At 48.2% G+C, this 26,926-nt stretch overlaps 1 protein-coding gene across 4 annotated transcripts; it reads left to right on the plus strand.

The window, feature by feature from the left end:
• mast4 (microtubule associated serine/threonine kinase family member 4) lies at positions 1-26,241 on the plus strand. 4 transcript variants are annotated; one of them, XM_088391580.1, is made up of 30 exons: positions 1-448; positions 4,112-4,253; positions 4,411-4,547; positions 8,607-8,638; positions 11,146-11,226; positions 15,844-15,932; positions 16,660-16,729; positions 16,797-16,875; positions 17,018-17,172; positions 17,236-17,311; positions 17,379-17,588; positions 17,647-17,748; positions 17,826-17,958; positions 18,780-18,841; positions 18,925-19,016; positions 19,116-19,324; positions 19,405-19,543; positions 19,629-19,761; positions 19,835-20,000; positions 20,083-20,184; positions 20,251-20,373; positions 20,458-20,567; positions 20,677-20,801; positions 20,878-21,074; positions 21,195-21,380; positions 21,463-21,692; positions 21,772-21,894; positions 21,998-22,140; positions 22,213-22,397; positions 22,685-26,241. In XM_088391580.1, exons 1-30 carry the CDS (start codon positions 311-313, stop codon positions 25,165-25,167), a joined length of 6,252 nt encoding a protein of 2,083 aa, XP_088247706.1. In that variant the 5' UTR covers positions 1-310; the 3' UTR covers positions 25,168-26,241. The 4 variants fall into 4 exon arrangements, with proteins under 4 accessions (XP_088247706.1, XP_088247707.1, XP_088247709.1 ...); XM_088391581.1 differs by having other exon boundaries at positions 21,998-22,134; XM_088391583.1 differs by lacking the exon at positions 11,146-11,226.
• The last annotated feature ends 685 nt before the right edge of the window (positions 26,242-26,926 follow it).

Here is a 26,926-nt window from a genome sequence, read left to right on the forward strand (position 1 = left end):
CGCCGCTCTCCGCACTAGTTGACGCCAAGGTAGTGAGGCTTCCAGTGGCGAGGACATCGGCGGCCGAGGGAAGAACTTTGTCTGAAATATGGACTCTTCCTCCGGTCGTTGAGAGTCGTCGCCACTCGGTGCGGAGACGCCAGAATTACTTACTTACTTCCGTGGTCGTTTATTGTTTTTGTACCCCCCGCGCGGAGAATGAAGTCAATACGCAGGTGCAGGTTAATTAGCGGCTAACGCTCATTCTTCGAGAAGTCCTCCATGGGGGGTCTTCTTCTTCTCTTCTTATTCGTCCTCGAATGAGACGACGATGGAGGAGTGTGAAGACAGGTCCACCGAAGTGGACTTGAGGAGCAACCGCTTCGACTCGGATTTCGGGAGCGAGTCCAAAGTGGGAGAGGACCAAAATACAGAGAGTACCGAAGATGAGTGTGACGAAGACGAGAAGGTAAACAAAACAAATGAGCGGCTTACTTGAGTTTTCTTTAACCTAAAAGACAACATCTCCCTCCACGTGTTTCACTCAGCTAGCCTGTTGGTCACTACATGGGTCCTCCACATCACTTTTAGTTCGCTTCAATGAACAAAGTTTTAACGTGGGCAGCACCAATCAGGTTTCAAATTAATTACTCTTCACAAAACCAGTTTGTTTACATTCAAATTTGGTCAGGTCATGTGTACTGCAAGTCACCACTTTATCAATGTGTAAACAAAATAAAATCCCAATATGTCCCCCTTAAAATATCTTAGTGTGAAGGAGGGCCCAAAAGTAAATGTATGATGAACTACTTGCTCACTGATTTAATGCAAATTTGTTCAGCAAGCTGGCTGAAAACACGAGGCATGTTTATTAGCGCAAACATTCAAAGAAGCAAAACTCGTTTTGGTAAAAAAAGAAATTTCCCAGAGCCACACCAGCAGTTCCTCAGCTTTTGCCAAGTTTACAAAGTGCTTTGAGGTTATGATTTGCATATTGTCATTTTTTCCCACGTGTGTGCTCTTCCCTAGTTTTCCCAAGTGCAAAAGCAATGTTTACAGTATAGGCGATCATGACAACACGCCACAAAGGACCATTATTTGACAACTTGAACACCAGAAATGTAAATCAGATCCTTTCAAAGTCATTAAGCTGATTTGTGAGTGTAATAATGCATGATGCTTTTCAGACCCACAATATGAAGTGAGCATATATATATATTTTTTTTAATTTGTGGGTATTGGCAGGAATGTTTTTTTTTTTGTTCTCCTCCGGATTGCAGAGTGTGTTTCTATGCCTACGAGTGTGTCTGCAATGTTTAGTTGACATTTATTCCAGAAATAGACGGGTGGGAAAATAGGGAACTTTTGGATTGCGACCGGCTCAGACAAGCACCAGGCTGCTTGTGAATGTGGAGAATTCCAGCTGTGGTTATTCCATTAAAAAAATAAAAATGGATTGTTCAAGATGTCCTCAGGGTTCAGGTGTGCCTGCAAGAAAAGTAATTGTACCTCCGAGACTGTGAAGTGCTTTAATGCAGACTCTTTTAATTTCAGTGAATTATGAACAAGAAAACTTAACTTCAGCTTTTTTGTCATGTTAAAAAATGTTTTCAAATCCCTCTTATTCCACCATTGTTGACTTTGCTCGGCGGAGGGCTTGAAATATCAAAAACCTGTCTGCTGGTCTCATAGGCGTGAGCATCCTGCTTAGCTGAACAAGCATCCTGGGGCTGTCGCCGCCGCCGTCTGATGACGACGGGCGGCTCGTGCGTCTGAAAACAAACTCCAGTGGGGGCTTGTTGGGTGTTTTCTGTCCCCAAGCATGTGTGGACTTTACATTTAGGGAAGTAAAGCAACTGGCTGTAAATGATTGCTCCGCCTCGGCGTGACCTGCGTGCGTCTGATAACAAGGCGAATGCTGAGAAAAATACGCTGTGACCCTTCGTTTATCACGAGGATACGTTCTACGCCCACTCGCAATTAGTAAAATGTGGTAGAAACATTTTTGGAAATAGATCCAAATCGACTCGACCTTTTGTTTGGGCTCACCCATTCTCTGATTGGCTGGAACCAAGATGGCCGTCATTAATAATGTTGCCGATCAAATTGTTTATTCCAGCAAGTTGCATCATTGCCGGCCATCGGTGCTTCACGATAGTATTTGCTCACACTGGACAATGTTTAACTTTCTATTGCCATTGGCCGGGCGGGCGTCCACTTTCGGTGTATGCATTAGCGGCTAAGAGGATTAGCGCAATCTGATTAACGCTCATCTTACCCGAGAGCGTTTGCTGCCCCGGCGCGCCATCTTTTTGATTTTTGACACCTGTCTTGACACTCGGACACAAGCGACGGAGGCCCATTTGGGCTCAAACAACGGCAAACATGGCGCTTGGTCGGAATTTACCCTGCGGTCAATTGCCGGAGGGAAACCAGGTAGGCGGAGTTTGAATCGAACTGCAGTCTTAATTCAGTTGCTGGGAATGTTGATATATGTAAATTATGTTCAATTTTCTGAATAATGCTTTAAGATGTTGGGTCAGAATTAGCGAAGGGGAAAAAACAAATCGTTGAAGCACTTCTCTGTGCTTCTTGACACTTGGTTCTGCTGCTGCAGCGTGAAGTCACGGTTGGAAAGAGCCTCCTGTATTTTCCAACTTTAAATCATGTCGACACAGGAAACGCAATCCCCCCGCGACCGCTCGCCGAGTTCAGCAACCCGAGGCCGCGGCCAGTTGACAAGGCGTAAAGTGTCAGCGTCCGCTCGGCTCATCGTTTCGGAGCCGCTTGGGTTTCCGCTGTGAGTTTTATTTTAAAAATGTTATTTTTCTCCTCACACTGAAGGAAGAAAAAAAAATCTCTCTTGGGGGGTTAAAGAAGACAGATGTCAGCTGACGAGGTCTGGCGGAACTCGAGTTTACTTTACCACCGTGGGCCCAGAAAGAGAGACTAATGATGTTTATGTCACGCAGTGAATATTACGACACTCAAGTCAAGTTTATTGCAGGGATTCGCTTCGCTAACTTGGCTTGCCTGAGTCAGCCCATGTTGATGTAGTTATGCTCACACGGAATTGACTAGTCGTATTTAAGCATGTCAATTACGCTTAGCTTGCATTATCACTCCTGTTTATTGTGACCCGTTTAGGCGACAAAGTAGGTTAGAAGTCAGTTTGGCCTCCAAGAAACAGTTCTGACCTTCTTGTGCCATCAGATTATACGTTGACATTTTCAATAATAACAAAATTCATTTTTGTACCCGCATCGGGATGCTTTGCGTTCTTTCGAGAGATGCCCCCCGCCCAGGGCGTACAGGAAACATGAAGGGATATGCGCAAGACAATGGCGGGAGAGCTAGATGAGAGGTTAGTCGTGATCGGCCGTTTCGCTTCCCGTTTTTAAGCGCCTGTGTATACTCGCCGTGTCCTAGCAACTGTCTGAAAGAAACGCCAAAAAAATTGCCGTTACCGTCCAACTTGTGAAGAGTTCCATACACGAATGGGCGTCCTTTCAAAGAGCTTTAATCATCGGAAGGAATATTAATGGCTGTCGATATTGTTTGCTAGTTGCAAAATGATGTTTATTTTCTTGGCTTTCAAAGGAGGCCCTTTTTGTTTGTCGCAAAACGATCATGCGCGTGTCTTGTTAGCAGCAGCAGAGGTTGCCCACGGTGACCCGCTGGTGTTTGCTGTGGAAATAAAGACTTGTTGGCAGTGTCCACAGCAGGCGGCCCGGCCAGCCAGGAAGGAAGGAAAGAGAGCTCGCTTAGGTTTGATGTTGCTTTCGGGAACCCTGCGGGGAAGGTCAAAAGTCACCTGACACTTACCCTGTGGAAGGTTGTGTGTGTGTGTGTCTTGCCTGTAAGCTGATGGCGTTAGCCAGGCTAGCATTAGCAGTGCTCTTTATTGATAGCTTATCAGCAGTCAAAACCTGGTCAAACCTTTTTTTTTTTTAGTTTAAACTGCGTCAAGAAGGCAAAGCTTATTCACATGTTGCGCCACCAAATTTATTATTTTATGTTTGTACACCTAATAAAGCATATGTTGATACATGTTTAATGTACCGTGTTATCATGCGCACACCTCTGGTGTACCTTACATACGTTCAATTTGCTAACCGTGTTTTCCGTGCAGCTGGACCACATCCTCTACCCACCCTCGACCGCGTCGTCGCTCAGGAAGTCCAGCCACCCCGAGCTGCCGCCACGCTTCAAGCGCCAACTCAGCGACGACGGCAAGAACATAAGACGACGCAGTTTGGGCGGCGGTTTGACAGGTAAACGTGGATTTCCAGCGCTTCCGTTGTTAGCTTTTAAAAGCGCCCCCAAGCATGTTCACTGATGACCGTTTCCTCTGTGTTGACATGTCGTGAGGGAAATACTGCTTACTGAGCCACAAGTCTAAAATGTTGTCTGCTTCATGTGTGATGTCAGGGAAGTACCTTCTGCTCCCAGCTCACTCCCAGCAAACATCATGGCCGCCGCAGTCGTTTCCCGACACCTCCTCAAACCTGGTCCGCATGCGCGCGCTCAACCTCGGCAAGTCCGACCCGTCCCTCACCTCCAGCCAGGTGAGTCGCACACCGCATCAAGGTTATGAGCCTTATAAAGAGTCCAAAAAAGAACTCGACAAACGTTCTTTTTTTCCTCACGTTTTCTGAATTGGAAAATTCTAACAGCATACAAAAAGTATTCAGTGCAGTGCAGACATGAATGAGACCTTTAAAGTGTGTTTTTGTAAATGTAAACGTTTTTATTTAAAAACATGGCACGTATGCTCGTTGCAAGCCAGGGCTTCTTTTGTGTTGGGAAACACAAAGCTCGGTGTAAAGGTGACATTCAACGCGCCTTGGATCAATGCGGCGATCTGGTTCTCTCCCCGGGAGATTTGATCAAAAGCAGCGGCTAATCCGATGAGTCGGTGGCGAAGGAAAGGTTAATGCCACCTCAAACGTGCCCCTTGCGTGTTTGCTTTCGTTGGACACGCTAAAGGTGAGCCTGCTGGCTCATGACATCATCCTTACTTGAATAACATTATACACTCGAACGAAGCACAAAACAAAAGTACAGATCTTCACAAGGCTAAATTCGAAACATTTCAAACAACAGCCGAGAAAGGCCCCCTTCGTGCTCCATAGTGAATACAAAAGTGCCAGTCTGCTTGTGCGCACCAGGGGGCGCTGTTGTGCAACTGCTGGCAGATCATGAATGGTCATAATGGACCAGATAAGTTCATTTGAAAAGATAATTGAACAATGTCAAACCCAAGTTTTGACTTTAATATCAGTAAACATGAGCTAAAAAAAGTAAACATTTGTGAACAATGCAATATTTGACAGTGTTTGTCTGAGCCAAGTGTTGATTGTCAGTGGTCAATTTGAAAGGTTCCTTAATAAACCGTGCACACGTCAATGTTATCAGTCAAGGACATCTCCCAACAACAGTACGAGGGGAGAAGGCACCACATGGTGGTGCGGGGATTATGACAGTCTTATCTCCATATCGCAGCACAAGTGGAGTATTGATTTGCTGGTGGGGAGCAGGACGCGGCACGCAATAATGCCACAGCGCCAAGGTGTGCAGGCTGACACGGGCGGAGGCGTAAAGTCAAGATAACACCACAATGACATATATTGTGCATTGTTACTTCGTTTTTGAGTAGCCGTCTTCAGTCACTTCTGATAAATCGGGAGGGGGGGATATGTTCCTAGCTTAATGCTAACGTGTCGCGCAAAATAATGTTAAACTTTCAAACCACTTTGCATAGATTTGATAAGAGGTATGTCAGTTTCTTTTTTCTTCGGCCTTCGGTTTCTCTGAATGGATGAATAGAAAAGACTTGAGTGGCAGCGTGGGTGCGAAGGATAATTGGAGGATTCTGACACAGGCAAAGAAAAATTGGGCTCTTTTGTGTTTTCACGTTCCTTTCAGAGCCAGATGAGGAAATTCTCTTAATCATTCGTTCTGAGATTGTGGCTTGAAACTGAATTATTCTTTTTTTTTTTTTAAATAAGTTGCGCATGAAAAGCTGCTTCGGTTTTTAACGAAGGAAGTTAATTAGCTGGACAGTTCATTTTATTGTAAAGTTTTTTTGAGAAGTGAACATGAATTGGAGTGCATATCTAACTATTTAAGTGTATTCAAATTTTTGCGCATTATTGAATGGCAGATTGTAAAGGAATCAAATCATACTGGAATGAATGTATTCATTTATTTCATTCTTTATTTTTGGCTCCCCTCCAATATTGCTAATTTCTTTACCAAGCTATTTGTCATACGACACGCGCTCACCCGCTACCCCCCTCGGCCATCCTCTGTGGGAATTTGGCTGCTGATGAGGATAACGTGAGAGGAACACTTAATATTCGTGCGGTGCTTCCACACCGTATGAATAACAGCGGGGGGGAGAACACAGTCACGGAATACAGAATTATGCTTGCAGGCCACATCCAGAGGTGTGAAAAATCCGAAATTGATAATCCTCTCGCCGCCGCGTGTACTCGTTAGGTCTGAAACCGGCTCTCCCGTCAGGCGCCTTGTGTGGCATTCGGAACGCCAAGTTAAACTCTCGCCTATTGCAAACCCGGAGTGTCTTCTCCCGCCTTGTGAAGCGCTACAATGCACGGAAGGACATCCTCTCATTTTCATGCCTTGAGAGAATCGTCCCAAAGCCCCCACCTTCCTCCCTTCCCTTCCCATCCCCTCGCCCCCCACCTTACCCGTCGTCGTCCTGCCTCCCTTTCCTCTACCGCCGGGGGGGAAGTCGCAGAGAAGAGCAGCCGGGAGAGGCATACGGGACAAGTGAGCGGCGTCACAAATCTGATCTTAGCGAGGTAGCCGGGCTGGAGGTTGAGCTGTCCAGTGCTGCGTGCATGCGGAGGCGAGCCGTGACTCTGCCATGGACGAGTCCAGCATTTTGAGGCGGCGGGGGCTACAGGTAGGCTGGCAGACCGCACTCATTTTTTGTTGTCGTTGACCACAGTCAGGGACTTTACATCCTCCCGTGTGTGCCCGAAAGGAAGCGGCAAGAATTCTTGTGGTATTGACACTTAATTGACGCTATGATAACGAAGAATCTCACACACTAACGAGTAAAACCATCTGTTATCGCGAGGGATGCGCCAGCACCACTTGTTTTTTTTCCCCCCCCCGACACATTTTGAGTGCAAATACTTGTATTTGAGCCATTGCAGAGTTCCAATACTTCAATGGTGTTACGTCTTGCAGAGAGTGATGAAAATGTTTTAAGTATTGCTCATAAAATGTAAATATAATTTTCACCCAAATATGTTTGCAAACAAAACATTAAATTGAAAAATAAAATAAAGATTACCTCTTGCCACTTAATTGAAGCGGTTTAGCTATATTGTATGTGCTGTTTCTGTTGTGTGTGCCTTGGCCTCTAGGAGGCGGTGTGGTGCTCATATGTAGATAATACACAGGTTTGATGTACAGACACAAAGACTAAGCTGCGGTACTATATCTTGAGTCTTTGCAGAACAATTTTAATTTATCCCTTGTCTGTTAGTATCTATCATTCTGTATAGATTTTGGACACTAATTTGCTTGTCTTGGATTTTGCTGAGTCTAAATTAGAATATGTGACAATTTTCAGGTTCTCATCTGAAAATTATTCATCCATGACAAATAATCTTTTTGTTTGTCTACTTGATCTATGCCTGGGATGTCTAGTGACCAATTTTTTTTTACCACTAGTTGACTACCTATGTAGCCACTTGTTGCAGAATCAGCATTTTTTTTTAGCCACATGAGAATCAGTGTAGCTACTTTTTACGACATCTTTGCTCAGTAATTCAAAATATGTGCCTTGGCTCAATAACAGTTGGGATAGACAGACGGGCTTACGTTTCCCCCCTCAAATTGCCTCAGGGATGCTCGGCAGCAGATTTTCCCGCTGTGAGCCGTCGAGCTGTGATTGGTGGATATGTCGCTGCTGTAAATCACCTCCCGCTGCTAATTAGCGTCTCGCGCGTCTCCGTCTCGTCTCCCCAAAGAAACAGGGATGCTCGTCTGATGACCGGACGTGACGGTAATTGATAGCAAAGGGACAGCGCCTCCTTAAAACGTCCATTTCTTTGCTTCAAGGGCAAAGGTTTCAACCAGAAGAGAACCTTGTGTTGAAGGCCAGTAAATTGTAGGATTGACCAATATAAACATCCAGTGAAGTACTTAAGAGTACAATGTTTGAAGAAATGATTTATGCTGTGTTAATTGAGATAATTACCCGGGCCATTAAACTATTACATTTAGTCAAGTGAAGGCCTGCCAATTTTGCAAATTGCCTCGGACACTTTTTTTAAAAACACTTTTTAGCAGCATGGCATATGCATTGTTCCAAGTAAAAGCTAATTAACGTGCATGCTCCCTTTTCAATCGTCAAGGTTTTCAATATTGTATAAATCAAAGTGAGTCGCAGGTGATTACGGCTGTGAGGATTTTGCCTTATCCCTCCCGTAACGAGTGCCGCGGGGCGTTTAATTCCTCAGCGATTCTGTGAGTTCTTTGTTGGACTTTTTCACGACAAGGTTGACCTCAGTTTAACCTTGTGCACGACGTGGTCCAAATGCTGCTCTTTTAACTCTTCCTTTTTTTTTTTTCCTTGTTCACAGAAAGAGCTCAGTCTTCCCCGGAGAGGCAGCCTGTAAGTACCCTCATGACTGATGTGACCTGTCAATCAAATTTATGCTGGTGAAGTTTTTATGTCCTATGAAAAGCTTTGCGGCGTTTTATGGGTTTGCGTTTTTTTTTTTTTTTTTTTTACTGTCCCCTAAAAATAACTCAACACATAGCCATTAATGTCTAAACCACTGGAAAAAAAGGTGAGTACACCCCTGTGTGAAAATGTCTAAAATGTCGGCCTTCCCCCCCCATTTCCGGTGTCATGTGACTTGTTAGTGTTGCAAGGTCTCAAGTGTGAATGAGGAAACAAGTGAGGTAAATTTGTTGTTATTGATTCAGAAGCCATCTGTCATCTTTTCAGTACACAAAAATATTAAGTTAAAAGAAACATTTGATTACAAATGGTTGCTTTCCTGCGACTCTGACAGGTTTATATTAGTTAGTCCACCATAATTGTAGTTCTTTCTATTGCGTATACTTTTTTTTTTTTAGAACATCAAGTTTGAGTCACAATGGACTTTGGTTCAGCGACACCATTTGGGTGTCACCTATCTCCTGGACAAATATTCCTTGTGCAAACAGGTTGCCGCAGCCTCCAATGACCTCGGTAACCATGGCGATGGTGTCAGGTCTTTGATGAGGCAGCCTCAAATGCATTTAGATTGAGGAACTGCTATGGTTGAACATGGATGAAAGTGTCACTATTGTTTTTGAGTGGTTGGGGGGGCAATCACTATTTGGGAGAAAAAAAAAATCCTCATCTTAAGTGATTAATATTTATCGGAAACTTTCCACACCGTTACAGAGACTCAACTGTGTGTAGACAACACATTTAAAAAAATCAATTCCAATTTATAGGACGTCAGTATGATGTATCAGAATACAAAACAATTATTTCCTAGAATAATCAGTCATTGCACCTCGTCACCAGGTGGTGGTGTCACTTGCTGTTGGGGGGGCTGTCAAAAGGGGGGGGCGCAGTCGATTATGAAGGCACGGGAGGGAGGGGCTATTGTCCCTCCGCAGGCAGCCGAGGGTCTTGTTTGACAGCTTCAAGGTGGAAGGACCAAAACAACAACCGCGAAAAGCCCCGGAGTGGGGTCTTTTTCTTTTTAAGCCCCTCTAATTTTGGGGAGTGGGGTTTTTTGTTGCCCTCGTCGTTTCATCGCACTGTTTTGACTGCTCTTTGTCCGTGTGCGAGGGGGAGCGAGCAGCGGGAGGGAGGGGAGGGGAGGGGGGGAGCTGGTCTGGCTGACGGCATGCATGCGTTGCAGCCAAGCAGGGAGCGCTTATGATGATCACAATAGAGCAAAACAGCAGCCATGAAAGCCCAACGGGAACGGCTGCGAATTCCTGGTCTGACGCTCGAGTGAGTATGCTGCCTTGCTAGCTTTAGCATCCGCAGCAGGAAGTCTCTTATCTTCTGCCTGCCTGCGCGCGCGCGTGTTTGTGTGCTTGCTGCACGTGTGCGCGCGCGCGCGTTGCCCCATGCCGCAATGTAAACGTTCCAAACGACCTCGGTGTAAGCGCGCGAGCGGCTACGGTGGCTGCTCCCCGCCGTCCTTTTGTCGGCATCGTTGAGGCGTTTGTCCCCCTTCTGTTGTCTCCACCGTTTCTAATCCGCAATGGGGGGGGGTATATTTTTTGGATGCAGTTTTTTCTGCACTTGTAATGTGTGCGTGTGTGCGCGCTGTTTTTCACGGACACACCGTCAAGGTTATTTCACTTTCCGCGTTAATAGGATTACCGTACACATGCACGGTCAACTCGTTCAAATCAGGCTGCGACACGCAGTATCGTATTATCTCGCGAGACCGTATCGACACGGCAACAGCAGGTATCCATTGCACAGGTGGTCCATGGATCACGACGCAGTTGAGTCACGGGACATTGCGTCATAGTTCTTCGCTAACCTCGTCAAAATTGCAGTAAATATGTGTATGAAGCAAATATTGTTGTTTCTGGAGGGAAGTTCCAGTATCTGGGTCGGGCTGCATGCGAATATGTGGATGAATCATCAGTGAAAGGGAAAGGAACTCCATCTGGAGTTCATTATTTTTTTTATATTTTCAATAAAAAGAGAGTGAGAGCTATTAGTCCAAAAATGGTTTCATTCGTTTGCTAAGATGACAAATGTGACCCTTTGAATGTTTTCCAATTGGACGTTTTGTGTTGTTACTTGTTACACACCTTAAACTTGTTACAAAAGATGCCAAATTAGGCTTTGAGGCATTTTCCTGCGGGCATAATCTGATGCTAATGAGCTCCTAAACCCACTGCAGTAAAATCTGCTCACCTCAGCGTGACCTCAGCACTGCAGCGACACGGTGTGACGTCTTTTTTTTTTTTCTCTTCCTCCGCTCTCTTCTACGACAGAGGAGACACAATGTCAAAGCCATTTATCTGCCTCCAGAAGAGAGACAAACGCCTCGGCCGATTGCACGTGTCCGATTTTCGATATCTAATGCGCTTCTGTGTTCGTGTGTGTGCTTGCGTGCTCCGTTTCACTTTGCTCCGTTTAACTTGCAGCCTCACGCCCCGAAGTTTGAGCCCCACTCCCACTAGTCCTTGCAGTCCGTGTAGCCCGCTGCACGCCTTTCACTTCTGGAGGTAAGCGAGGGTCGCCACGTGCGACCGACCGACCAGCCGACCACCTGCCGCATGGGATCAAAATAGCCCCGTGGTGATAGAGTGCATCCAGATACTCCTCGCCGCGCTTGCCTTTTTCCCCGTTTGATGCTATAGCCTACTTCAGAAGTCTAATATAAAAGTGTTGCTTTGGCGCCAGCAAGCTAGGTTGATGTGAGCAGAGGAGTTTCATTCAGACAGGCCATCGCCCCGGTTGAATAGAAAAAGTAATGCTCTGCCGCCATCTTGTGGCTTCTACTGGCAATTTGAAACCCTTGAGTGCGTTTATTACTCGCAAACATTTGCTCTTTGCTGTCGTGCTGACAGAGACTTAAGTCGTGAGCCAGTTGGTGCTACCAGCCGGTGACGTTCATGTTCTTGCTGTGAGTTTGACTTTGGCCCCATGTGAAGCGTTACGTCCTAACTGGAACACCAAAGGAGAGCACAGCCACAATTAGAGTGAAGGCCACCAGGGACACACACACACGGCACACACAAGGGAAAGTCACAGACGAATATTCCGGTCTTATCAGCCCGCGATAAGTCTGCTTGTGTCAGACCTCGGTGCAGCAACGGCTCCCCTCCTGTCTGTCTTTCCGCCACGCCGAGGTCAAACCGAAGTCGACGACACGGCTTATCTCTCTCTCTCGCCAGTCGTAATGATCCCAAAAGACGACCGAGTCGTGTGAGGACGTTTGAGGGAATTAACAATGCGTGGATGTTGAATAAATCTAAAGATGGTCCAATATAAACATTCCACCCATCTGGTCTTATGATGTCATCCGTTAATTGTATGTGGATGTCAAAACAACGCAAAGCGGCAGTTTAGAAAAAGTCACGTGAGTCTTATCGCTCGGCTTTTATTGCAGAGTGGGCGACTTTTCATTTTTGCACAGCTGGGACTTTGCTCTCTTCCGTGAGGTCGTGCCTCCTTCCTAAAGTTCTCCCCTCCCCGCCCGAGCTTCTCCCAACCGTCAAATTCATCGGCGTCCTGACACAATGTTCGCCGTGGTGCGACCGTGCACGCACTTTGGCGCCAAGCGGCCAATCGGCACGTCCCAAATCCCAGGCGGATCAAAAGGTCAAAGTTTGTGTCATGGAGATTATTTGGTAGCTTTTTGCCCTTCTCCTTTACTGTTCATCTTTTGAGTGGCCACTCGTGTTTACAGCACAACTGGAGGAATTCCCACATTAATACGCTGACCTGTCAAATTTTTGGCGGCGACCCAAAGGAGGGATGATGCAGCAGCAGCAGCTCCTCCTCCCTCCCCCCTCCTCCTCCTCCGGCGTAATCAGCGCTAGGTGGCTGTTACGTGCAAACAAAGAGTCAGCTGCTCTGGCACATCGCAGCTCCGCTGCAACCTGACCTGGATCGTCCCCTCGGGATCCTCCCAGGATTACGTCTTTTATCCGCGGCATGAGGACGGCGCAGCCGAACACGGAACGCCGATGCCGCCGCCGCTTTGAGTCGTGCGGTCCCGCCGCTCAGCTCCCGCTCCTCTGCCCCGACTCGAACGGCGGCATGTGGGATTGTAGCTTGTGGACACCGATGGGCAACTTTTACACGCCGCATTTCTTGGGACGAGCTCGCCTGCGACGCTCCCAAAGGTAGCCCGCTCCACCCTCATCTCGTGGGGGGAAAGATTGCTTTGGAATTAAGTTGACGCGGAGGCGTGCCGCAACGTGCTTTCTGCTCTCGGGAGTGTTTACAGCCGCTCGGTTATTGCTTGTCTTTTAGGGCAGTGTTATGTTCTACTGACTGGAAGAAACTGGAGATGTTTTTTTTTTTTTGTCAAGTCCTAGTTACTGAGTCAAGTCCACTTGACTGTGTGTTTCTACATAACAGGCTCTTTTGCATGTTTTGATAGAAGAAATGGATTCGTGAATTAGTTGTTGACAGAAAACTTTCATTATTAAACATTGCATTCCAATGAGCTAAATCTGGCCCATTTGAAGGAAAGACAAGAACGTGAGAGCTCGTCAGAACTTGCGTCAGGACCATACTGGCACCTGTGCGGGACTGCTCGCCAATAGAAACGGGAAATGACAAAATGTCCTGATCCAAAATTGTCATTTATATGACATGAGAATGATGTCATACGCTGGACATGATTTTTTTTTTTACTCTCCGACTCATGTGGCCCAACTCATGTGGGATTGTAGCGATTGGACATGCTGTCCAAATTTTATCACGCCGCATTTCTCGGGCTGAGCTCGCTTGCGTCGCTCCCAAAAGTAACCACGCCACCCGCGAGCGACTCAACTTGACACGGGAGCGTGCCGCAACGGGCTTTCTGGACTCGGGAGTGTTTACATCCCGTTGCCATGTGTCATGTTACCCGCACTGAGATCAGAGTTTTAGTTTCTGTTTCCAAAAACAACAACGGGGAGGTGACGGAGGAGAATTTTTATTCACAATTTCTGGTTTAATTTTAAAGTCAGTCATCACGCTGAATAGTCACAATGTACAAGATAAGTTATACTTTTCCCAGATAATTGAAATATGAAAAGACTTAAATCCGATTTGTTGTAAGGAGAATAATCGTTTTCAAGAAAATTGTCTAAATATGACAATAATGATGATTTTTAAATAGTTAATTTTTTAAAAATAATTTTGCAAAATAAATTGTGCTATGTATTTTTTTTCCCAAAATCTAAAAAAAGAAAACAAGGAAATTAATGGCGGTATAGTACAACAAAAATCCGTTTGAAGACACCTGAGAGACATTTGCCGAGTCTTAAATTTGGCTTCCCTAATCCCGCTGATAGCGTGCTTTCATTCCTCAATGCTGGCTGGGCTCTGTTGAAGATTGTTGGCCCTCAAAGGGAGCTCAGCGCTTGAAATTCTCGCTCCATTGAAAATGTGAAAAGTGCTCTCTTGCATACGCCAGCATCCCCGCATAACCTCACTTTTCATTTGTCATATGTAAAGGCGACCAATCGACAGCGCGACACCCGCAAGGTCTTTGTAAATGGTTTGAACTGCTATAGAAATGCATTTTTTTTTTTCATTTCATTTTTAATCCTCTTCATGACCTACTTGGAAAACAGCTTAGCAGTAAATAGCGGCTGGTTTGTTGCACTCCGTGTTGCGTTCCAACACACTCGCGTTTCATATTGGTTGTGGAGATACATGACGTGGAGTTTTTAAACATATGCAAGAAGGAGCAAAAATAAAAAAAAATAAAAAGTCTACAAGAATTTTTTTTTAACATACACAGATTTACAGTTGTAATAATTTGTATTGTATGAATTTAACATGCACAATTTTGACTGGGAGTGTTTGATTATTTTTTTATTTTTTTTTTAGACTAATAATAGAAGCGCTAAGTGTCAGATTTGTGACATCGCGTTGTAGTTTTGTCGTTGATGCCAGTCGGCGCACCTGACAGCTCTGACAGCACAAACGCAAAAGTCTCTGCGCCGGGCTAAAATTATTTCATTCATCTTCGTCTATTTTTGCCTCGCTTGATTTCCAAAATAAGTTAAAAGGGTCGTTTTGACAGATTGAGACTACTTTGTATGGTCTAAAAATAAAATCTTTTTCCCTGATTTTAATTCTTTATGACCATTAGCATTGGGCCTGTGGTTTGAAGTCTTTGGCGAGCTCTATCTATGCGGCGCTTTACCCCAACGCCAGCGTGAATGGGGACTACTCACTCTCCCGTAAGTTCAAGTCAACGCTAACCATTCAACAACTCTTTGATCCAAACACTGCGGCGGCAGGAAGCGCGAGGATCAAGCGTGCCGAGGGCTGATTGGGCAGCGGCGTGGCATCCGCTGGCCTAATCCGCAGCGAGCGCGTATAAATAGATGCCGTTAAACCTGATCCGCTTTGACGCCCGCACCTGTGTACCAGATGCTTTTTCACGCCGTCACCGTGAATGAACGCGCAGAAAGGATGGATCTCGCCAAAGCCAAACGAGGACGACAACACCTCGCCAACAAGATAGCGAGCTCACCAGCTCGCGTTAGCGCCTCGCTTGGTGTTGTCCCTAATTTAAATATTTGTGAAATTTTATTTTCATTTAGTCCAATTGATTTTTTTTGTACCTTTACATATTTAAACAGTGTTATTTTCAAACATTTTGTACTATTGTAAGATATCTACGTCAAAGTGTGAAGCTCAGCAGTGCCGCTGACGTGACATTAGCGTGTCACGGGGCGCTCGGCGTGACCTCTGCAGCCATGCGTTGACAACCACGCCGAGTCTGCCTACTCGGGCATTTCTACGCACGCACACAGAGCGTCCCATTGTTCTTTTGATCGGTCCTGGCCGTGCAGAAAGGTCGCCAACGTGGCTGAATTGTTCCCGCCAGACGTGTTTGTTACACGTCTCTCGTTGTGTTCAATCACGTCATCATCTTAACCATCTACTTTAGGATTTTAAGATACAGTCGTGGGTAATATAGTTGACCAAAAAAAAAAATCATTAAAAAGGGAACGAGTGAATGATTGTGAATGTCGCGAGTGGGTTAACATAACAAAATGAGACCAAGAATGATTCACTCTAAAATGGCTGACTCGCTAGTGATTCCCAGTACAGTCTTCATATTTTTGTGTGGATCTGTGTCACTGACTGTTAATCTGTTCTTCCAGCTGTCGGACAAGCAACAGGAAAAGCCTGATTGGAAGCAGCCAGTCCGCAGGTTTACCCCGACCCCACTCACCACTCTCGTCTTTCACAGGTAACGCAGTCATTCATTCATGTTTTTTTTTCCCCCCTGAAAGCTTTACACACAGGTGATTTTTTCTGCTTTTACTTGGGAAAACAATTTGAAATATTTAGAAACAAAAATCTTCCAATTCGTCGATTTATTTTTTTACTAAAATGCAAGAAAGGCTTTTTTTAAAAAAATATTATTGTTACGAAAACGCAAAAGAGGCGCTTGCCGCCACCAAAAACGATTGTGTCGTTTGAGGAAGCCAAGACCCTCCAGAGAGGAAGTGCTGCGACGGCGGAGGGAGGGATTCGTTCATTGACCGTGGGGCGTTTTATTTCCTGCCATTGGCGGTGCAAAAAGCAGCCGTGTCGCCACTGGCGACTCAGTGTTTAGTCTGAGCCCAGCGGGGGAAAGATGCGCTCGGATCCGCAAAATATTTTCTCCGACAACTTGACTGTGTGGCTCAGGCGCGGCCTTGCTAGTCGAGGTAAGAAACTGGATGAGTGGGAGCTTTTTGCCGTTGCTTCTCATTGGTGGACTTCTTTTGTTGTTATGCCCATATATGGACACGGCCTTTGTTGTTTACGTTGCACTGGGGTGGGGGAGTATTGTCTAATTAGCCGTTTGGCTCCTGCCCTTGCGAGCATTTAGCCCTTTTGGCATCCATGTTGTGTTACTTGATGCTAAATTTCAGTCAAAGTGCAGTTGATGTCTTTTGAGCAACAAAACTCATCACTATTTGTTCCCGCAGGCACGAGTCCACAGGACAGCCCGAGGAACTTCTCCCCGAGTGCCTCCGCTCATTTCTCCTTTGCACGAAGGTATTTATTTTTTTGTCCTGGCTCGTAAGACGAATTATTGTTTTGACGTTGGCGTTTGTGGCGTCAGGAGCGATGGTCGCCGCTGGTCGCTGGCCTCCCTTCCCTCCTCTGGATATGGAACCAACACGCCCAACTCCACCGTCTCTGTGAGCATCCCAAAACTTTTGTTTAACGCTAAAATATTTTCATAGTCAGATTTTCCTTCTTTGCATGTGAAGTGCTAACGCTAATGAAATTGCTTTCCTTTGTGTTGTTTTCTTGTTGAATGTATATTTGTTTCACTTCCAGTCATCCTGTTCATCACAGGAGAAGCTGCACCAGCTGCCCTTCCAGCCCACGCCGGACGAGCTGCATTTCCTCTCCAAGCACTTCTGCACCGAGAACATCTCCGCTGACGAGTGTCGCCGGGCAGCCGGCATGCGCCCGCGCTCGCGCAGCCTCAGGTACAAACGCCACGCTGTCCCGTTACACAATCTCGCGTGTGGATGACTGTTGTTTTCGGACAGCCCTGGGAGGTCTCCGTCCTGTTACGACCACGAGATCATCATGATGAATCACGTCTACAAAGAGCGCTTCCCCAAGGTGGGCTGCCGACGTTCCCAGCCGTCTTTGTCACTTGACCTCACGTGACCTTCCTTCTCGTCTTTAGGCCACCGCTCAGATGGAAGAGAAAATCCAGGAGATCATCCGCGGCAACTCTCCCGAGAGCGTCCTGCCACTGGCCGACGGCGTGCTCGGCTTCGCCCACCACCAGATCATCGAGCTGGCACGCGACTGTCTGGAGAAGAGCCGGTTGGGCCTGGTCACGTCCAGCTACTTCTGCGAACTCACCGACAAGCTGGAGAGGCTCGTCCAGGAGGTGAGTGCGCTCGAAATCCAATTTTTAATGGGGGAACTTAATGGGTTTCTCGGCGCAGTCCACCGAGCGTTCTGAGAGCGAGGAGGTCAACTTCATCCGCGAGCTGGCCAAGAAGATCCTCATGGTCATCGCCCGACCGGCCCGACTGCTGGAATGTCTGGTACGCCGCCTCCGGTGTCACTCGGGAAGCACGGTTTGTACATTTTGACTTGAGTCAAATATTTTTCCCTTGTGCAGGAGTTTGACCCCGAGGAGTTCTACCACCTCCTGGAGGCGGCCGAGGGCCACGCCAAGGAGGGTCAGGGTATTAAGACTGACATCCCGCGTTACATCATCAGCCAGCTGGGTCTGACCAGAGATCCTTTGGAAGGTCTGCAACTCCCTTCTCTTATCTCACCCACATGGTATTCATTAAAAGTCTACACACCCCTGTTCAAATAACAGACCAATATCACCAATTTAATTTTTCCACCATTGATATGACCTGTACAATCCAATTGAAAAATATCTGAAATATTGAAGTCAAAATAAACAATTAAGATGCAACACAATTATTAAGTCAAATCACACAAAACATTGACCGATCCACGTTGACGTATGGGGGGAAAAATGTAGACGGAGCTGCGCTGGGATGAAAACGTAAGCTCCCTAGCGGAGGTAACGGTGTGTAATGTCTCGGTTGAGCTGTAAAAGGGAAAAAAAAGTGAAACGTTGCTCGTGAACAGATTGTCTCCCCAATGACCCTACTCATTCCACAATGTCCATGAAGAAGGAGTAGCATGCACACACACACACGGACAGATGTTAAATGGCGGCAGATTCGTGTTGTGCGCTCCCTGGCGTAATGGGCGCACATGGACCTTGGTGTGTTTTATTATGATGCAAGGTGGCTGCTAATGACTTTTAGATGAGTCTCGTTTCCACCTCATTTACTTTCACTCCAGATCAACTCAGTCAGCGCCATTACCGCTTGCCATTTTGTGTTTCGCTCAAAAAAAAACTTTATTTTTGCCCTCTTAGGCAATCATGAAAATGGAACTAGAATGTGTATTTGAACACCAAAATGCTCTTCCAACTCATTAAATCTCATCTAATGAAAGCCTGTTAGCTTATTGCTAGTGTGTAATGCGAGACGCCATAGATGGGCCGACTGAAATTAGCATTTTGCTCATTTGTACTTTGTTCGTACAGAAATGGCTCAGTTGAGCAGCAGTGACAGCGGCATTGCTCAAACTCCAGAAACCGAAGACTGCGTAAGATATTGAAATAATTCTATCAATTGCTTAAATATTTCTTTTTCTTCATCCATAAATATATCTTTTTTTTTTTGCTTCAGTCCCAAAGTTTGAGCGGCCCCCTGAGGTCCAGACGCAAACCGTGCGAATTGGACTTTGAGTTGACCAAACTCATCAGCAACGGCGCCTACGGGTAAGACCAAACATCTGTCTGTATAAAAATAAAGGCCAGAAAATGCCAACAAGATATATGAAAACGAAGTGAGCCTAATTAGACGTGTTTGTCGGGCAGCGCGGTGTACTTGGTGCGGCACAAGGAGAGCAAGCAGCGTTTCGCCATGAAGAAGATCAACAAGCAGAACCTGATGCTGAGGAACCAGATCCAGCAAGCTTTTGTGGAGAGGGACATCCTCACTTTTGCAGAGAACCCCTTCGTGGTCTCCATGTACTGCTCCTTCGAGACCAGACGGCACCTCTGCATGGTCATGGAGTACGTGGAAGGTGAGCGGCCACAGAAATGATATTCTGAGATGGTCAATGACAGTAATGGTGATGATGACATGATTGATCCCACCTCCCAGGAGGAGACTGCGCCACCCTGCTGAAGAACATGGGCCCGCTTCCCGTGGACATGGCCCGGATGTACTTTGCCGAGACCGTGCTGGCACTGGAGTACCTGCACAACTACGGCATCGTGCATCGAGACCTCAAACCAGACAAGTGAGTGACTCCCACCACCCTTGGGTTAAAGTCTTCTGTTATTTCTCGCTAACCACGGCAGGGCTGGGTCCTCTTTGTTTCTCAGTTTGCTGGTGACGTCCATGGGCCACATTAAGCTGACGGATTTCGGCCTGTCCAAAGTGGGCCTGATGAACATGACCACAAACCTGTACGAAGGCCACATCGAGAAGGACGCTCGCGAGTTCTCTGACAAGCAGGTGAGCGATCGTCACGGCTTACTTTCTGTTTCTGATTTCTCCTGGTCGCAACTTTTGTTTTGTTTGCGTTTAGGTGTGCGGCACGCCAGAGTACATCGCTCCCGAGGTGATCCTGAGGCAAGGCTACGGCAAGCCGGTGGACTGGTGGGCCATGGGCATCATCCTCTATGAATTCCTGGTGGGCTGCGTGCCCTTTTTCGGGGACACGCCCGAGGAGCTCTTTGGGCAGGTCATCAGCGGTCAGTGGAAAGCAAATAATTGAAAGGAGCAACAATATTTTAGGTGAATTAAAAAAAAAAAAAACATTCAATGTGTGTGCAGATGAGATCAACTGGCCTGACGGAGAAGAAGCACCGCCTGGTGACGCCCAAGAGCTCATCGGCGTTCTGCTCAGGCAGAATCCTTTAGAGAGGATGGGTGCAGGTAGAAACCACCTTCACATTGATAGCCAGGAAAAAGTGCAAACGGTTTCCCACCGTGTGCCTGTAGGTGGCGCTGCCGAAGTAAAGCAGCATTCCTTCTTTCACCACCTGGACTGGAACGGCCTCCTCAGGCAGAAGGCCGAGTTCATCCCCCAGCTGGAGTCCGAGGATGACACCAGCTACTTCGACAGTGAGTAGGCTTGGGCATCTTTTGGGGGATTTTATTTTTCTCTGAAAACTGGGCCAAAAAACTAACTCTGTCTCGTCTCGACAGCTCGCTCGGAGCGCTACCACCACCTGGAGACGGAGGAGGACGATACAAACGACGAGGACTTCAACGTGGAGCTGCGCCAGTTCTCCTCCTGCTCTCACCGCTTCTCCAAGGTGACTGTCGCCACCGTCTCTGCAGTACATCAAAAAGGAAACAAACTTCATGGAATCATTGGACGAGACACCGCTGTGATAATTATTGAAATGCGTCCTTGGTGGTCAGGTGTACAGCAGTCTCGACCTATCTCGCGGCCACGTCGAGGAGAAAGGCGACGCCCCGGAAGACAAGAAAAGCGAGAGCCCGCCCATCCTGGACACGCTCAGCTGGACGCCCGACTTCACAGACATGTAAATGCCTCCCTCAAATAATACACCCACGTACCTTCCAAGTAGGACTAAATTTATATTTGCCTCCGTCTCGTAGGCCATCACTGCCGGCGGACAGCGAGCCCCTCCCGCAGAGTCCAGGCGCCGGCTTGCTCCCCAAGTTTGCCATCTCGGCCTCGGAGAACGAAGTAGACGAGTCGTCCGGCAAGACGTCCATGTCTGTCGGGGAGCTGCCGCGGGACGAGCACGATGCCACCACGCCTGGGAGCACTCGCAGTGGGGCAACACTCTCTGGTAAAGTGAACAACCAAAAAACTACAACGGACCAGCTACCCTTTTTTTTTTTTGCCCGATTTAATTAATTTTGGTAGCAAGCCAAGTGTCTCACGCTTGACTTTTTTTGTATCCAATCAGGGAGTTTCTCTGAGCATCTGGACCAGCTGACGCCCCGGGGCGAGGGCGTGCAGAGCCCGGTCGGAGACCAGGGGACGTCTGCGCTCTCTCCCAGACCCAGCGGAGGCGGTGGGCACGAGAAGCCGCAAATATCCAAAGTCCCCAAGTCTGTTTCCACCGGCGCACTCTCGCTCATGATCCCCTCAGGTTAGTGCAACGAAAGTCACTCGAGGGAGTCAGTCGTTTTGTTTGAAATGATCTGAAAGTCTTCCCTGGTTGATCCTCCCAGACATGTTTGGCGCTTCACCGCTGGCCAGCCCACTGTCCCCTTACTCGCTGTCGTCGGATCCCTCCTCCTCGCGAGACTCTTCGCCCAGCCGAGACTCGTTCTCCTCCTCGCTTTTGGCGCGGCAGCCGGTCGTCATCCAAGGCAGCGGCAAGAAATTTGGCTTCACTTTGCGGGCCATCCGCGTGTACGCCTGCGACAGCGACGTCTACACCGTCTACCACATGGTCTGGGTAAGGACGCAGACTCCGTTACGCTCGTCCTCGGATTGGAGCGGCGTGATGACGAGCGCCCGCCCCTTTTGCGTGACAGAACGTGGAAGACGGCGGCCCCGCGCAGAAAGCCGGCCTCAAAGCCGGCGACCTCATCACTCACGTCAACGGCGAGGCGGTCCACGGGCTCGTCCACACCGAGGTGGTGGAGCTTCTAGTTAAGGTCAGGGCACTGACACTACCCGACTATCGAATCAGTCCTTATTTTATTCAAAAAGTGGAACATTCTCCCATTGCCTCTCATTTTGCCTGTTGGGCGTCCTCAGAGCGGAAGGAAGGTGTCAATCACCACCACCCCTTTCGAAAACACGTCCATCAAGAGAGGCCCTGCCAGGAGGAACAGCTACAAGAGCAAGATGGTGCGATGTGCCAAGAAGGCCAAAAAGGAGAAGACACCGGAAAGGTACCAGTAAGTCGGCAAGGATTTTTGTCCAGAGTTTAAATTTCCAAACCCCTAAATGATTTTTTTTTTTTCCCTTAGGCGGCGTTCCCTCTTCCGGCGTTTTGCCATGCAGCCGTCGCCTCTGCTTCACACCAGTCGCAGCTTCACGTCGCTCAACCATTCGCTGTCATCGGGTGAGAGTCTGCCCGGCTCGCCCACGCATAGCCTCTCGCCCCGCTCGCCCACCGCCGCTTTACGCCCACCTCCTGACTTCACCCTCTCAGGTAAAGGTTCACCCCATTCCATCATTAAAAAAAAAAAAACAGTCCATGCTGAATGAAGTACATCCTTTTGCATTATTAACAAATTAAGTCTTAAGGTTAAGTGTGCTGCCATCTCTTGGTCAATTGGAGAATTACACCCAATTAAAACAAAAGCCCAAAATAGTTATTAAAAGTACAAAGGAAGTACGCAAAATAGCAGGACTGCAAGCCTGGAACCCGCAAAGGACAAAGTTGACACCTTTTTGCTTACACAGTGTGTTCAATTGACTTTCTTTGGGGGATTGCAGGTGGCAACTCTTCCCAAAGCAGCTCACCCAGCTCCAGCACGCCAAACTCCCCCGCGGGTTCAACTCACATCCGGCCCAGCACCTTGCACGGCCTGGGCCCCAAGCTACCGGGCCAGCGGCTCCGTCAGGGGCGGCGTAAGTCCGCAGGGAGCATTCCTCTCTCCCCTCTGGCACGCACACCCTCGCCGACCCCGCAGCCCACCTCCCCTCAGCGCTCGCCCTCGCCGCTGCTCAGCGGACACTCGGTGGCCATTTCCAAAAGCGCCCAGGCCTTCCCCACCAAGATCCACTCGCCGCCCACCATCATCCGCCACATTGTGCGGCCTAAAAGCGCCGAGCCGCCGCGCTCCCCGCTCCTGAAACGGGTGCAGTCCGAGGAGAAGCTGTCGCCCTCCTACGTGGCCGACAAGAAGCACCTGTGTGCCCGCAAGCAAAGCCTGGAGGTGACGCAGGAGGAGGCTCAGGATCAGGAGGACGGAGACACCGGTGAGAGCAGCACCACGGACGGGAACGCCTGCGAGGTGGCGATAGCGGCCGTCCCCCGAGTTCGGCCCGTCGAGCAGGGCTGCTTGAAGAGGCCGGTGGGCCGTAGGGAACGGCAGGAGTCGCTGGACGAACTCGACAAAACCAGCACCAAGCGGGAATCCGACCCATCAGGCGGCGACGACTACCTTTCCCGTACTCAAAGCAAAACCGAAACGGCCAGCGTGGCCCTGAAAGACGTCCTGTACAAAAAACTCAGCCGCGCGTCGGACGTCGTCAGCGACTCGGTCGCGAGCGACGGAGAGCGCTCGCATCCTCGAGCGCCCAAAGACAAAATGGAGAGGTCGGAGCTCAAGGCTTCCAGCATGGACTTCACCAGGAAGCGGCTCTCGTTCGAAGAGCGAGATGACTTTGTGTGTCGACTTTCCCCCACCATCCATGACAACCTCCATTTCGGCGCCACCCGCTCCAAAAGTCTCCAGCTGGACACGGCCGTGGCGGTTCACGAGCACATGAAGGCCGGACTGGGCGGCGAAGGGCCGATGGGCCCTAAGATGTTTTCGGGGCGAGGGGAGAGCGCCGTGGAGAAACTGCAGCTCATTTCGTCAGGCGAGTGCCCTCTGAGGAAGACGTCGTCGGACTACAAACTGGAGGGCCGGCACGTGTCCCCTCTCAAGCCTCTGGAGGGCACCCTGGACATCGGCCTCCTCTCGGGTCCCAGAATCTCCAAAACGGACACATGTCTATCCAAAATGGCAGAGAGCAAATTAGCCGTCCCTCCCCAGTGGCTCCAGAATATGGCCGAACGGCAGCTGAAAGCTACCGACAAACCCAAAAGTCCTCTAGCGTGCCCCACGAGTCCCGATACCGCCGCTTCCCCGAGTCTGTTTCCCAAGGAGCATTCGATCGGAGAGAAAACAAAGAGCAGACATGATGGTGACAGCCCCAAGCAGGAGAACAGAACCTGCATGAAGGTGGCCGCTTCCCGTCACAGCTCGCACTTCTCCTGCGGGAAGACACCTTCCATCCGGGAAGTCAGCAACGAAGACCAGGATGACGAAACGGATCAGCCTCAAGTCGACGGGAGGATTTCTGCTGTGGGAGCAGATGCTTGTTCTCCTGCGAGGTTGGGGCTGGACAAAGAAAGCATACCCAGTGACAATTCTAGTTCTGGCCCAAATGTTGCTTCATCTCAGCTCGTCAGAACCTCTTCCGGTCAGAGCTTTCCCGTTCACTGTGACGGGTCCACCTCGAAAAAGGTTAGTGATCCAAAAGTGGAACTGGGTGGTGTACAAGCGGTGTCCGTGTTTAATTTAGGCGCCATGTCAGTGGGTGTCACACCAATGCCCAAGAAAGAGCATCTGCCATCAGACTATTCCAAGGCCGAAGGTTCTTCGAAGCTGCTGGAAGAACAGGTCTCGAGGATTCCAGACATTTGCACCTCGAATCAGCAGGAAGGCGTAGATGCCACGGCAGGTCCTAGTGAAACCACTTTGGTCCATAGAAACAAAACCAGGTCAAGCCCCCAATCCACCCCAGTCCTCGATCCAAAACATTCATTTCGAGAAGCCCCTCCTGTTTCTCACGTAGCCCTCGAGTCCAGGGAGCCAACCTTTGGTGAGGAATCAACGCAGCCCAGCGACGCCAAGCCGCCAGAACCAAAATGTCCAGTAGCAGCCTCCCATCCGGCGGTCAAAGAAAGCACAAACTCAAAGGGCAAACTTCTGAAGAGCATCCCCATGGGGGCGCCACACAAGCCATCCGTGGTGGCGCCCAAGCATAAAGATCCCTCGCCCAAAAAGCAGCCCGTTAAGGAGCATCCCGACTCAAAGCCAAAACACCCCGAACCCAAGGCGAGCGCCGACGCCTCGGAACCCCCCGACAAAACGTTGCCTCCCGACAAGGGCGCCAAGAAGAAACCGGCGCGCCGGGAAACCACAAATGAGACCCGTGCAGGGGCACGGACAAAGACTCAGCTCGAGGGAAGGCGTCGTGTGTGACTTCCTGTCGCAACAAAATAACATTGGTGCGTTTTCATCAACATTTTGTTTTTAAACGAAGGACCGGACAAGCTGTTACGCCGGAGCCCGGCCAATCGTGAGACGCCTCGCCGGATAGGTGCCATAAAAAGCTTGTTTGTTGTTTTAATGCAGTACAGCCGCCGTCGCGTTGCTTGGCGTCCACCAACGGTGAAACTCGTCCTCACATTCCTTTCTGTGTGGTTTGGATTGGTCGCTTCATTTCGGAGTTTTGCGTTCACTGCGGATGGCTTTCTCGTCGGGAAAGTGAGGCGAGAGTGAGTACGTGATAATGTAGCATCTTGCGAATAAAACGAATTAAGAATGTGGTTGGTGTCTAACGTACTGGATGGACATCATGTTTTTTGGTGAGGGACGCTCCACCGCACTGGTGCCGCCCTACTAGTTGTCCCGATTGGTTAAAAAAGATGTAACGTTACCTCGAATTAGGAGGATTCATGTCATTTGCGCATTTTGAGGCCTTTAAAAAAATAAGCACGAGTCAATAGCAGTTTGGGATTGATTTTTTTGGGGCATTTTATCATAGGAAGAAAGAAACGCACCTTAAATGCTCACAGCTCGGGCGTAATGAATGACGAGACAAAAAACAAAACAAAAAACGTCGTTTGTCTTGAACAGAGCCATTAAAGCATCCAGTCGAAAGCACATTGATGTTTGTTTACTCGCCTTCGCCGCTGTCTATTTTTTTATAGTGCTCATTTGCCAAAATGTTCGTTGTGTCACCCACTGGGTTTGACGTGGAGAAAAAAAAGAAAAAAAAAAGTCGTCTCGAAGTGGTCCGCCCGTCCTGTCTCCACTGTGCCGTTGTTATTTCCACTGTGTAAACACTAGCGTTAGCCACGTTTGCTTCCCACTTGCTTTTTTGTCTTTTAGAAGATGTGCAATAAAAAGTTGTTATTGAGTTTTTGTATTTTGCCCGAGGAGAAACGCTCTATGGATGTCATAGATGTTGTATATTAAAAAAAAAAAAGAAAACAGATATTTATATACTTCTAATGTTGCGTCATAACGAGAATAAAACTGAATCAGATGACACGTTGGCCTTTGGCTCTTATTCTCAGTCATAATAGAGGAGGATTCACTGGCGACCACAAGGTGGCGGTGTTTATCCATGTCTAGCCAAGCTAAGCCTGACAAAAGATTATCTTCCATTTCATGAACAAGTCTTCCTGATTTTTGTTAAAAGAATGTTACGCCCTGGACTGGTTACAGTGAACATGTTCACACGATGGGCATTTAGATCAAATAAAACAGGTTTTGTCTGTGCACCATTTTGCCTCACCCTGCAAATTGTTGCAGTGTGCTATGATTGATGTTATCAAAAACTATGTAAGCGTATCTGCCTGCCTGCCTGTCAGTCATTTACTTAGTCTATAGCCACCAGTATGTTGGGTAATCGTATCAAGCTATCAGTCTGGTCGACTGATAAACTGATACACTGATAAGCCTAGTGCGTTTTATATATAGATGCCTTTCAGAGCACATGAACACAATGTACAAACTTTAATTAAAAAGAACAAAATACACATGCTGGTACACAGTAACACAAATCTAACCTGTGACTGAACCACCCAGTCCTCCTCTCCCTCCCTCCCTCCCTCCCTCGGCGAAGGCGAAAGCTCATCCAGCGGCCGTGAATTTTGGAACATGAGATTGGCGAGCGGCAGCGTTGGCCCGGGCCCAAGTCACACTGTGTTCCACTGCAGCACACTTACATTCC

The sequence above is a fragment of the Syngnathus floridae genome, chromosome 12, assembly GCF_059516105.1.
Source record: "Syngnathus floridae isolate MCC-2025c chromosome 12, RoL_Sflo_1.0, whole genome shotgun sequence".
Classification (NCBI taxonomy): Eukaryota; Metazoa; Chordata; class Actinopteri; order Syngnathiformes; family Syngnathidae; genus Syngnathus; species Syngnathus floridae.

Excerpts from the sequence above, each read along its gene's own strand:
- mast4 (XM_088391580.1), top strand. The coding sequence starts at position 311 with ATGGAGGAGTGTGAAGACAGGTCCACCGAAGTGGACTTGAGGAGCAAC. Across the intron at positions 8,639-11,145 it reads CTTCCCCGGAGAGGCAGCCT|CCTCACGCCCCGAAGTTTGA; the intron begins GTAAGTACCCTC and ends TTTAACTTGCAG. Across the intron at positions 18,842-18,924 it reads CTCCAGAAACCGAAGACTGC|TCCCAAAGTTTGAGCGGCCC; the intron begins GTAAGATATTGA and ends TTTTTGCTTCAG.